The 12,076-nt window shown below is 71.2% G+C and overlaps 1 protein-coding gene across 1 annotated transcript; it reads left to right on the plus strand.

Moving 5' to 3' along the window:
* Positions 1 to 2,588: 2,588 nt before the first annotated feature.
* On the plus strand, positions 2,589 to 10,810 carry RASIP1 (Ras interacting protein 1). Its single transcript, XM_082501060.1, has 12 exons — positions 2,589 to 2,691; positions 2,804 to 2,953; positions 3,042 to 3,643; positions 3,740 to 4,095; positions 4,733 to 5,431; positions 6,046 to 6,083; positions 6,376 to 6,524; positions 6,627 to 6,736; positions 6,807 to 7,047; positions 8,298 to 8,470; positions 9,108 to 9,255; positions 10,252 to 10,810. The coding sequence occupies exons 2-12, from the start codon at positions 2,820 to 2,822 to the stop codon at positions 10,446 to 10,448; spliced, it is 2,847 nt and encodes a 948-aa protein (XP_082357186.1). The 5' UTR covers positions 2,589 to 2,691; positions 2,804 to 2,819; the 3' UTR covers positions 10,449 to 10,810.
* Positions 10,811 to 12,076: the final 1,266 nt, after the last annotated feature.

The raw sequence follows: 12,076 nt of genomic DNA on the forward strand, positions 1-12,076 counted from the left end.
GAGTGTCCCCCACGGAGGGGGGGGGGGGGGGGGAGGGGGGCGGTGACGCAAATACCCCCCCGGGGGGGGGGGGGGGGAGCGGGGGAGGGGGGGAGGGGAGTCCGGATGGACAGACGGACACGGGGGGGGGGGAGGGGGAGGGACAGACGGACGTGTGTGTGCCTGTGCACGTGTGTGTGTGTGTACACGTGTGTGTGTGTGTACACGTGTGTGTGCCCCATATGCGCACACGCGTGTCGGCGTCTCCGCGCACACGCGTGTCCGTAGACGCACACGACGGCGTCTGTGGGAGTCCCCACACACAGGTGTGCACACGTGTGTCCCTACACGCGCGTCGGTGCCCCCATGTGCACATATGTGCACACGTATGTCCGTGTGTGCCCATACACGCACTGGTCGGTCCCTCTGCGCACACGTATGTGCAGCTCCGGGGGCGGAGCCAGCGGGGAGGGGGGCGTGGTCAACGCGGAGGGGGCGTGGCGTGGTGTGGTCTGCGATATGGGATTTTTAAACGAGGGGCGGGGCTATGCGGTGAGGGGCGGGACCGGGGCGGGGTTCCGAGGAGAGAGGCGGGGTTCCAGCAGTCTCAGCCCATGGGAGGGCGTGGCCACCCGTCTGCGCGTTCTGATTGGCTCCCCGCTCTTCCCGCCGAAAATGACCTTTCTCCCCCCCCCCCCAGCTCTACGCGGGGGGGAGGTGGAGCGGCGCGTGCTCTCATTGGCTCAGGCACGCCGAGGCGGGAAGGGCTCAGCCAATGGGAGCCCCCCGAGGGGGCGGAGTGGGCGGGTCCGGCTGTGAGGGAGGGAAGGGGGAGATGGCGGCGGTGGCGGTGAGGGCTCCTGGGCCCGGGGGGCTGCGGGCGGCCGTGAGCGGCCGCGGTCGGCCTGGGGAAGCCGGGAAGGGGGCCGGGGTCGGCCTGGGGGGACGGGGAAGGGGCTGGGGCTGCCCTGGAGGGCTGGGGGTGGGGGGAACGGGCCGCCCGGAGGGACTGACGAAGGGCCTGAGGGTGCCCTGAGGGGTCGGGGAGGGGAATGGGCCGCCCGGAGGGAATGGGGACGGGCCACGGCTGAGCGTCTCTGTCCCCGCAGGGCCGCAGTGTGTCCCCCGGCACAGGAGGGAGGGACCCCTGGTGCTGTGACCTAGCGGCCTCCTGTGACACCCCCCCACCCTCCCCGAGCCCTAACTGGACTAACTGAGGTGTGGCCATGGACTCACCGGACGGTTTGGGTGTGAAGAGGCCTCAAAGCCCCCCCGGTGCCACCCCCTGCCCCGGGCAGGGCCACCTCCCCCCAGCCCAGGTTGCTCCCAGCCGCGTCCAACCCGGCCTTGAACACCCCCAGGGATGGGGCAGCCACAGCTTCTCGGGGCACCCTGTGCCAGGAGAGAATTTCTCCCTCATATCTCACCTCAATCTCCCCTCTTCTGGTGTCAAACCGCTCCCCCTCATCCCATGGCTGCCCTCCCTGATCCACAGTCCCTCCCCAGCTCTCCTGGAGCCCCTTTAGGCACTGGAAGGGGCTCTGAGGTCTCCGCGGAGCCTTCTCCTCTCCAGGCTGACCCCCCCCACCTCTCCCAGCAGAGGGGCTCCAGCCCTCCCAGCATCTCCGGGGCCCCCTCCGGCCCCGCTCCAACAGCTCCGTGTCCTTCTGCTGTGGGGACCCCCCGAGCTGGAGGCGGCACTGCGGAGGGGTCTCCCCAGAGCAGAGAGGCGCAGAGGGGCAGAACCCCCCCTCGCCCCGCTGGCCACGCTGCGGGGGACGCAGCCCGGGGTGCCGGGGGCTTTCCAGGCTACCAGTGCACATGGCACCCCCAAGTCCTTCTCCTCAGGGCTGTTCTTCGTCCCTCAGCCTGTGCTGGGACTGGGGGTCGCCCCCACCCCGGTGCAGGACCCTGCGCTCGGCCCGGCTGAACCTCGGGGTGGGTGTTTCTCGCTCCTCCAGGTCCCTCGGGATGGCATCGCGTCCCTCCGCTCAGCGCCGTGCCGCCCGCACGCTTCATCCGGGGCGCCGACGTCATCGATGAAGACACCGATCGCCGCTGGTCCCCCGTCTCCATCCGGACGTGGTTCACCACCGCACTCTGTGTGCGACCGCCCAACGCATTCCTCATCCCCTCTTCCCCCCCGCGGTCAAACCCGCCAAATCAGACAACCCTAAATCAGAAAGGAGATTTTTTTTCCACCGAGATGGTCCTCGAGGTCCCGTCCAACCCGGTATCCCCCGATTCCCTCTCACTGTGTTCCCCGTTGGCCTCGCAGCGGTCCCCACGGTCAGACAGACGGACGGACGCCCCGCGGTGGGGTTCAGGTGCGATTCGGGGGGTGGCGGAGGTGCTTTGCAGTGGCTCCGACCCCACTGTTACCGCAGTGGCGGCGAAGGACGGGGACACCCCGGTCCTCAGACCCCCACCTAAGCCCCCCCCCCCCTTTTCTCCTGTTCCAGCCCCCCGAAATCCCGCACCGGCGGCTCCCTGCCCGTCCCACCGTGGCCCCGCTTCCCTCCACGCCCCCCCCGGCCCCCCCATCCCGGTTTCCTGGCCTGACTCGCCCTTTCCTGTCCCGTCCCCCCCTCACACACCGCTCTCCGTCGGGGAAATCGCCGCTCAGTCACCGCGGACAAAGCGGGAGAACGTGTGGGACATGGGGCTGCGGCGCTGAGCCGGGCTGGGGGGGACAACCGAGCGCTCGTGGGAGTGGGTAACACCGCCGCCGTGGTTTTTGGGGGGTGAGGGGGGGGTTTCCTAGCATGGGAGGGGGACGCTGAGGGGGTTTGATGGGTTTTGGGGGTCCCCGACGTCCCCGCAGGCACGCCGCCGCCGCCATGCTGCCGGAGGAGCGCAAAGAGGGCAGCCCCCGTTTCGGCAAACTCCACTTCCCCGTCGGCCTCTGGATCAACTCCCCCAAGAAGCGCTTGGCCAAAATGAGCCGCCGGTGGCCCAGCGCCGGCTCCGTCAGGTGAGACGCCCCCACCCCCCCCAAAAACCCCACCCTTCCGACCCCATTTTTACCCAGTTACCCCCATAACCCCCTTTTCCCACCGCAGATCCACCTCCTCGGACACGGCCAGCCGCGGCAGCGAGACGGTGGAGCTGCGTCCCGCCGGTAAAGCCAAACCCTCGCGGCACAAGCGCCTCTCCAACCTCTTCCACCGCAGCGGTGCCGGCGCGGGCGCCACCGCCGGCGGCGTGACCGGTGGCCGTTGGGCCAGCGAGAAGAAGCTGGCGGATCTGGTGGACCCGGTGCCGGAGGGCTTAGTTGGGGGGGAAAACCCCCCCGGCCAGCGCCAGCTGCCCGGCATCCTCAAAATTTTCGGCGGGGACATCTCCCGAGGGGCCAACTACAAGAGCGTGTTGGCCACGCCGCGCTCCACCGCCCGGCAGCTGGTGCGGGAAGCTCTGGAGCGATACGGTTTGTCGCCGGAGGAAGGCGCGTCGGGGGAATACGTTCTCTGCGACGTGGTGGGGCGGCCGGCGGGGCCCGGCGGGTCCTGGCAAGCGGAGCACCTGCGGCCGGTGGGCGACGGCGAGCGGCCCTTGGTGCTGCAGGACGTGTGGAAGCCCAAAACCGGCTGCTCCCGGCGCTTCGAGATCCGCCGGCGGCAGGAGGTGGAGCGCGCCTGCGAGGGCGAGGACGCCGAGACCCCCGGTGAGTGTGCGTCTGTGTGCGGGTCTCCCCCCGTCTCTGTCCCCCCTCCGCCGCTGCCGCGGTGCCGGGGTGACGCCGTCGTCCCCTCCGCCGCAGGCGTCAACGCTCAGAGCCGTCGGCTGCAGAAGAGCCGCTCGCGGGCGGCCTCGGGGGGCCCGGCCCCCCCGAAAGACCGCGCCGACAACCTCTCGCTGCGCCGCAGCATCAGCGACATGAACCTCAGCACCAAACGGCGCCGGGAACGCAAGACGGTGTTGAGCATGGCGGGGGGCGAAGCCGCTGCCCCCCCAAGCGACGAGGGACCCCCCGAGACCCCCCTGCCCGGGGAGGGGGCGGCCGGCGAGGAGGAGGCGGCGGGGGAGGGCGCCGGGCTGGAGCAGCTCTCGCAGTGCCTCATACAGCCCCCCCAGCAGCACCCCTACTTCCTGCTGCTGCAGGGCTACGGCAAGCAGGTGAGACAGGGAGGGGACCCCAAAAAGTTATCCCCCCCCCCCTCCAACCCCCCCCCTTTCCTCGGCCTCACCAAGAACCATCCTCCCCCTGTCCTCACCCCCCAAAGAGTCGTCCCCCCCTTTCCTTGCTCCCCCCTAAAGTGTCCCCCCCTTTCTTTGCCCCCCAAAGAGTTGTCCTCCCCCTTTCCTCACCCCCCCCAAAGCCCCCCCTTTTCCTCGACCCCCCAGTTCCCCCCCTTTCCTCACCCCCCCAAAATCTGCCCCTTTTTCACCCCCCCTTTTCCTTAACCCCCAAAGGCCCCCCCTTTTCTTTGCCCCACAAAGTCCTCCCCTTTTCACCCCCCTGCCCCCCAATTCCCCCCCTTTTCTTTGCCCCCCCCTTTTCACCCCCCCTTCCCTGCCCCACAAAGTTCCCCCCCCTTTCCTTTCCCCCCCCAAAGTCCCCCCGCCCTTCACCCCCCTTTTCCTTGCCCCCCAAATTCCCCCCCCCTTCCTTATCCCACCCAAACCCCCCCGCCTTCCCTGCCCCCCAAAGTCCCCCCCTTTTCCTTACCCCCCAAACTCCCCCCCCCTTTTCACCCCCTCCCCTTCACTGCCCCCCCTCACCCCTCTTTCCCCCCCTGCCCCCCCCCCCCAGGACTTTGTCATCTACGTCATGACGAGACCCCAACACGTCTTCGGCCGCCCCGAGCGCCGGGGGGGCCCCGAAAAGGCGGCGGGGGCGGCTGGGGGGGGTGTCTGCCTGGTCGACACCTTCCTCAACGCCCCCGACATCCTGCCCCGCCACTGCCTGGTGCGGGCGGCCGACGCCGGGGGGTCCGAACCCCATCCCGCCCCCCCCTCCGCCACCGTCCGCCCTTTCCGGGGGGCCCCTGTCACCCACAACGGGGCCCCCCTCCTCCGCCAAGCCCCCCTCCACCCCGGCGACCTCCTGGGCTTGGGGCAGCACTTTCTCTTCCTCTATAAAGACCCCCGGGGGGCCGAAGGGGGGCGTCCCCCCCCCTGGCTGCCCCCCGCCGGGCCCTCCCCGGGCCTGGGGGGCGCTTTGGGGTGCCCGGGGTGCGGGCGCTCCCCCCAGGAGCGGCAGGAGGCCCTGCGGAACCTTCTGGAAAGCCCCCGGCCCGAGCTGCGGTTCCGTCCCCAGGAGGAGGAGGTGCTGCTGAGGGAGATCGTCCGTCTGCCCGAAGGTTTCGGGGGGTCCGGGGGGGGCGTGGGGGCGCTGGCCCCCGCCTTCCTGCTGGGGCTGTGCCTGGAGCACGCCGCCCGCGCGCTGCCCCCCGAGCGCTTCCCCGCCACCCTCGGCCGCGTCGCCCTGCTGGTCAAGGAGACCGTCTGGGTACGGGGGGACACGGGGGGACAGGGGGGGACACGGGGGGATGTGGGGGACACAGGGGGATGTGGGGGACACGGGGGGATGGGGGGACACGGGGATGTGGGGGACATGGGGGGATGTCGGGGACAGGGCGACATGGGGGACACGGGGAGGACAGGGGGATGTGGGGGACACGGGGGGATGTGGGGGACAGGGGGGGATGTGGGGGATATGGGGGGATGTCGGGGACAGGGCGACATGGGGGGACACGGGGAGGACAGGGGGATGTGGGGGACACGGGGGGATGTGGGGGACACGGGGGGATGTAGGGGACACGGGGGGATGTCGGGGACAGGGGGACATGGGGGGACACGGGGACACAGGGGGATGTGGGGGACAGGGGGGATGTGGGGGACACGGGGGGGATGTCGGGGACAGGGGGACACAGGGAGATGTGGGGGACAGGGGGGATGTGGGGTGACACGGGGGGACAGGGGGATGTGGGAACAGGGGGATGGGGATGTGGGGACATGGGGGGGCACAGGGGGACACGGGGGGACATGGGGGGATGTGGGGGACCAGGGGGGACGGTGGGGTGGGGGGACATGGGGGACGCTGACGGGGGGTCTCTGCGGCAGGAGAAGATCAAGGAGATCGGGGACCGTCAGCCGGAGAAGTGAGTGACCCCAAACCCGGGGGGGCGCACCACCCCCCCGTGCCCCCAGACTGGCCCTTGGCGGGTGGACACCCCAAAACCGGCCTGTGGGGGGACCCCAAAGCCAACCCATAGGGGGGGACACCCCAAAAACCAACCCATGGGGGGGAAACCCCCACAGCCAGCCCCACGGAGGGTTCCCCCCCGCCACCCCCAGCGCACGTGTGTGTGTGTGTGTGTGTGTGTGTGAGGGGGGCACAGACCCCACAGGCGTTGGGGGGTCCCGTGGGGTGACCCCCCCGCCCCGTTTCAGCCAGCAGGACGCGGCCCCCGCGGCGCCGAGCGTGGAGGCGGTGATGGCCGACCTGCGGCCGCTCATGCTCTGGTTGGCCAACGCCACCGAGCTGCTCAACCTGGCCCAGGGCCGCGTCCTGGAGCTGGAGAAGGAGCTGGAGCTGGAGGGTGAGCCCCAAAAAGTGGGCAAGGCAGGGGCGTGGGGGGGGGAATCCGTATCGCTTTTTAGGGTGACCCCCCCCCTTTTCCCTCCCCTTACTCCCCCCCCAGGCCCCTGCCAGGAGCTGACGGGCGACCTGGAGGCCTGCGACGAGGCCATGGGCATCCTGGACGAGGTGATCATGTCCACCTTCCAGCAGTCCGTCTACTACCTGACCAAGGTGAGACCCCCGCGCCCCGACCCCCCCCTCCCCAGCGCCCCCCTTCCCTCACTTCTGCCCCCCCCCGCAGACGCTGTACTCGGCGCTGCCCGCCCTCCTGGAGAGCAACCCCTTCTCGGGGGCCGGGGAGCCCAGCGCCGCGCAGGACCTGGCCAGCGTCCCCGAGGGCGTCCGCCCCACGCTGGCCGTCTACCAGGCGGCGCTGGAGCTGACCCGCGACTGCCAGCTGCACCCCGACCTCGTCTCCCAGACCTTCGGGTACCTCTTCTTCTTCTCCAACGCCTCTCTCTTCAACACCCTCATGGAGAAAGGTGGGGGACGGCTGGCGTGGGGCAGGGCTGGGGGGGGGGGGGCGGTTCTGAGGGTCCCCAGGGGGGGCTGTGGGGTGGGTGTGGGTCCCTGGTGCTCTGTGGGGGGCTGTGGGGTGGGTGTGTGGGTCTCTGCTGCTCTCAGGGGGCTGTGGGTCCCTGGTGCTCTGTGGGGGGGCACTGGGGGGCTGTGGGGTGGTTCTGTGGGTCACTGGGGGGCTGTGGGGTGGGTGTGTGGGTCCCTGGTGCTCTGTGGGGGGACTGTGGGGTGGGTGTGGGTCATTGATGCTCTGTGGGGTGGTTCTGTGGGTCCCTGGTGCTCTGGGGGGGGCTGTGGGGTGGGTGTGTGGGTCTCTGCTGCTCTCGGGGGGATGTGGGTCCCTGGTGCTCTGTGGGGGGGCACTGGGGGGCTGTGGGGTGGTTCTGTGGGTCACTGGGGGGCTGTGGGGTGGGTGTGTGGGTCCCTGGTGCTCTGTGGGGGGCTGTGGGGTGGGTGTGGGTCCCTGGTGCTCTGTGGGGTGGGACTGTGGGTCCCCGGCGCTCTGTGGGGCAGCACTGGGGGGCTGTGGGGTGGGTGTGTGGGTCACTGGGGGGCTGTGGGGTGGGTGTGTGGGTCCCTGTTGCTCTGTGGGGGGACTGTGGGGTGGGTGTGGGTCATTGATGCTCTGTGGGGTGGTTCTGTGGGTCCCTGGTGCTCTGGGGGGGGCTGTGGGGTGGGTGTGTGGGTCTCTGCTGCTCTCGGGGGGATGTGGGTCCCTGGTGCTCTGTGGGGGGGCACTGGGGGGCTGTGGGGTGGGTGTGTGGGTCTCTGGTGCTCTGTGGGGGGCTGTGGGGTGGGTGTGTGGGTCACTGGGGGGCTGTGGGGCAGCTCTGGGGGCTGTGGGGTGGCTCTGTGGGTCACTGGGGGGCTGTGGGGTGGGCGTGTGGGTCCCTGGTGCTCTGGGGGGCAGCTCTGGGGGTCCGACAATCCCCACCCCCCACCCCCCGCCCCACATCCCCCGTCCCCCATCCCCCAGGCCGTGCCGCGGGGCTGCCCCCTCCCCCCCATCCACCCCCCCTCCCCCCCGTTCTCCCCCCCCTTCCCCATCGCCCCCAGTTTCCTCCCATTGTCCGTACTGGGATCTGCAGGAAGCTGCCCGTTTCCGCGGGCAGGAAGGGCGGGCGGGGGGACGGGGGGGGGGGACACGGAGGGGACAGGTCGGGGGGGCACACGCAGAGGGGACAGCCCCCCCTGACCCCCCCGTGCCCCCCAGGCAGCGCGGGGCCCTTCTTCCAGTGGTGGCGCGCGGTGCGCATCCGCACCAACCTGGACCTGGTGCTGGAGTGGCTGACGGGACTGGGCCTGGGGGACATCGCCGCCGAGTTCTTCCGCAAACTCTCCGCCACCGCCAACCTGCTCTGCACCCCCCGCAGCTGCCTCGGCAAGGTGGGGACGCGGGGGGACGCGGGGGACGGGGACGGGGGCTGTGGGGACAGGAGAGGTGGCCCAGCGGTGGCCCAGCGGTGGCCCAACGTGTCTCCAAGTGCTGTGGGCGCAGGTGGACGCGGCAGGAGGTGGGGGACGCGGGGGGACGGGGGGATGTAGGCAGACGGGGACACAGGGGACGTGGGGGGGACAGGGGGATGTGGGGGGACACGGGGGACATGGGGGACACGGGGGGACAGCAGGGACAGAGGAGATGGTGGGGACACGGGGGACATGGGAGACAGCAGGGGTGCGGGGGACGGGGGGACGTGGGGTACACAGGGGATGGTGGGGACATGGGGGGACATGAGGGGACGTGGGGGGATATGGGGGACACAGGGGATGGCGGGGATGCGGGGGACAGTGGGGACATGGGGGATGGTGGGGACACGGGGGACAGTGGGGACACGGGGGACGGTGGGGACAGTGGGGACACGGGGGACACGAGGGACATAGGGGGACACGGGGGCGGCAGGGATGTGGGGGACAAGGGGGTCACAGGGACACGCGGGGGACAGGGGGGACGGCGGGGACACGGGGTGCAGGGACACCTCGGGGACAGTGGGGACACAGAGCGGTGTCCCCAACGTGTCCCCAGGCGACGTGGCCGCGGCTGCGGGCCGAGTACCCGGCGCTGTCACCGGCGCAGCTCCACCACCTCCTGCGCCACTACCAACTGGGTTTGGGACAGGCCCCGCCCCCCGCCTGGAGCCCCGCCCCCGAGGACCGCGAGCTGGCGGCCACCGGTGAGCGTCACCGCGTCACCCACACCCGCGTCACCCGCCCCCGCCCCGCGCTGACCCCGGCCGGCCCCGTGGCCCCCTCCTGTCCCCTTGTCCCCATCCTGTCCCCACCCTGTCCCCCCTCGTCTCCATCCAGTCCCCTTGTCCCCGTGTCCTTGTCCCCCTCCTGCCCCGTGTCCCCCTCCTGTCCCCTGTGTCCCTGTCCTGTCCCCCTGTCCCCATCCTGTCATCTCTGTCCCCATCCCAGTGTCCCCACCCTGTCCCCCTTGTCCCCATCCTGTTCCTGTCCTGTCCCCTTGTCCCCATCCTGTCATCTCTGTCCTCTGTGTCCCCCTCCTGTCCCCTTGTCCCTGTCTCCTTGTCCCTGTCCCCATCCTGCCCCGTGTCCCCATCCCTTGTCCCCTCTCCCCCGTGCTGTCCCCGTCCCACACTCCGTGTCCCTGTGCCTTGTCCTCATCTCCGTCCCCTTGTCCCCAACCTGCCCCCGTGTCACCATCCCCTGTCTCTTTGCTGTCCCCTCGTCCCCATCCCCTTGTCCCCAACCTGCCCCCGTGTCACCATCCCCTCTCTCTTTGCTGTCCCCTCGTCCCCGTCCCCTTGTCCCCAACCTGCCCCCGTGTCACCATCCCCTGTCTCTTTGCTGTCCCCTCGTCCCCATCCCCTTGTCCCCAACCTGCCCCCGTGTCACCGTCCCATCTCTGTGCTGTCCCCTTGTCCCCGTCCCCTTGTCCCCAACCTGCCCCTGTGTCACCATCCCCAGTCTCTTTGCTGTCCCCTCGTCCCCGTCCCCTTGTCCCCAACCTGCCCCCGTGTCACCATCCCCTGTCTCTTTGCTGTCCCCTTGTCCCCGTCCCCTGTCCCCATCCCTTGACCCTGTTCCCGTCCCCCGTGTCCCCGTGTCCCCGTGTCCCCGTCCCCCTGCCCCGTCCTTGTCCCCTGTCCCCGTCCCCCACCCCATCTCCGTGTCCCCGTCCCCTGAGGGCCGTGTCCCCCCCCCAGGCGACATCTTCGAGAGCTTCTCGGAGCACCCCCCGCTGCTGCTGCCCACGCAGGGCTTCCTGCTGCGCCCGGGGGAGCCGGTGGCCGACGAGGGGCTCCTGCGGCCCCTCTGCCGCCTGCGCCGCCTCCTCTGGGACCTGGAGCGCGGCTGCCTGCCCGCCAACCAGCGCGCCCTCGGCCTGGAGGGGGGGCCCTGAGACCGGCGACCCCCCCCCCCCCGGGGACACGGGGACACCCTGGGGATGTCCCCGAGGGGCCGCGGGACCCCTCTGGCCACCCACGGGCCACCTCTGGCCGCCACTTCTGTGGGAGGGCTGCCAGCGCGCCCTCGGCCTGGGGGGGGGTCACCTGAGACTGGGGACCCCCCCCTGGGGACAGGGACACCGTGGGGACGGCCCCGAGGGGCCGCGGGGACATTGTGGCCACCCACGGGCCTCCTGTGGCCACCCCGAGGGACCAATGAGACCCCCAGGGACCCCCCCCAGCAATGGGGGTCCCGACCTGTGTGTATTCGTGAGTGTTGTTGTGTGTGTCCCCCCCAATAAAGGTCATGAGGTGACACGTGTGACACGCCTGGAACACGCGTGTGCGCCCACACGGCTCATGTCCCCCCCAAAGGCGGAGGGACCCCCGGGGGGGGACATGGTCTCTGTGGGGGTTGTCAATCACTGCCCGCCCCCCCCCGGGGGTCCCGGTGGTCCCGGGGGGGTGATGGGGGTCCGGGGGGGTCCCAAAGGGACACTGAGGGGCGGTCGGGAGGGGGCGTTGGGGGGTCCGGGGGGGAGCGGAGCTCTCCAGGACCCAGAGGCCGCTGGGTGAGGGTGGGGCTGAGGGGGCGGGGCTGTGCGGGGGACACGCCCCGTGTGGGCGGGGCCTGCGGGGTGCTGGAAAGGTGGGGTGGTGCTGGGGGCGGGGCTAGAGGGGATTCCTGGGGTGGGGCTTGGTGCTCCTCCCCATGGGTGGGGTCATCACCGGCTCCGCCCACCACGGGCCCGCGGGTCCCCCCCAAGAGGAGCCGAGACCCCACCAGGTACCGCCCCCCCCCCCCCCCCGGGATCCCCCAAAACCCCTCTGGGACCCCCCAACAGCGCCCCCCCCCCCGCGGCGACTGGAGTGCATCTCGCCCCGCCCCCACCGAAAGCCACGCCCGCAGAGGGACAGAAAGGCCACGCCCACGTCTCAGCGTGGAGGGGCGGAGCCTGCAAACCCCGGAAGCCCCGCCCCCTTCCGCTGTCCCCGCCCACTCCGCCTCCTGTCCTGCCCGGCGGCAGCAGCGACCCCGCGGCCAATCAGCGCGCGGGACATAGGGGTGTCCGGGCAGGTAAGACCCCGCCCACGGGGGACCCCGAGCTCGGGGACACCCCCCGACCCCCCCTGCCCCCCGGGGAAACCCCCCCCCCCCGCACCCCCCCCCGTCCTGTCCCTTTAAGGCTCATTCACAGCCCGGACGCCGCGGCCACCGCCCCGTCCTCTGATTGGCTGAGCCGCTGGAGAGGGGCGTGGCCGCGGCCGTAGCACCTCTCCGCTTCTGATTGGCCCCCCGGGGGGTGGGGGGTGGAGGACTGTGGCACCGCCCCCGCCGTTCCTGGATTGGCCCGTTGTGGGAGGGGGGTGGGGCTTGTGGCTGACTGAGGGGTGGAGCACGCGCCTCCGCTCTGATTGGCTGCGGCGAGCCCGGGGCGTGGCCTCGGCGTGAGAGCGGAGGGACAGCTTGTGATTGGCTGCGGGGGGCGGGGCTTGGTGTGTGGGGGAGGACCGACATCTCCTATTGGTCCAGGCCGCTTGGCGGGAGCCGATTGGCTGCCGCGCGGTGGGGGTGCAGTCG

Source organism: Vanellus vanellus (assembly GCF_965231255.1).
Source record: "Vanellus vanellus genome assembly, contig: HAP1_SCAFFOLD_2338, whole genome shotgun sequence".
Taxonomy (NCBI): Eukaryota; Metazoa; Chordata; class Aves; order Charadriiformes; family Charadriidae; genus Vanellus; species Vanellus vanellus.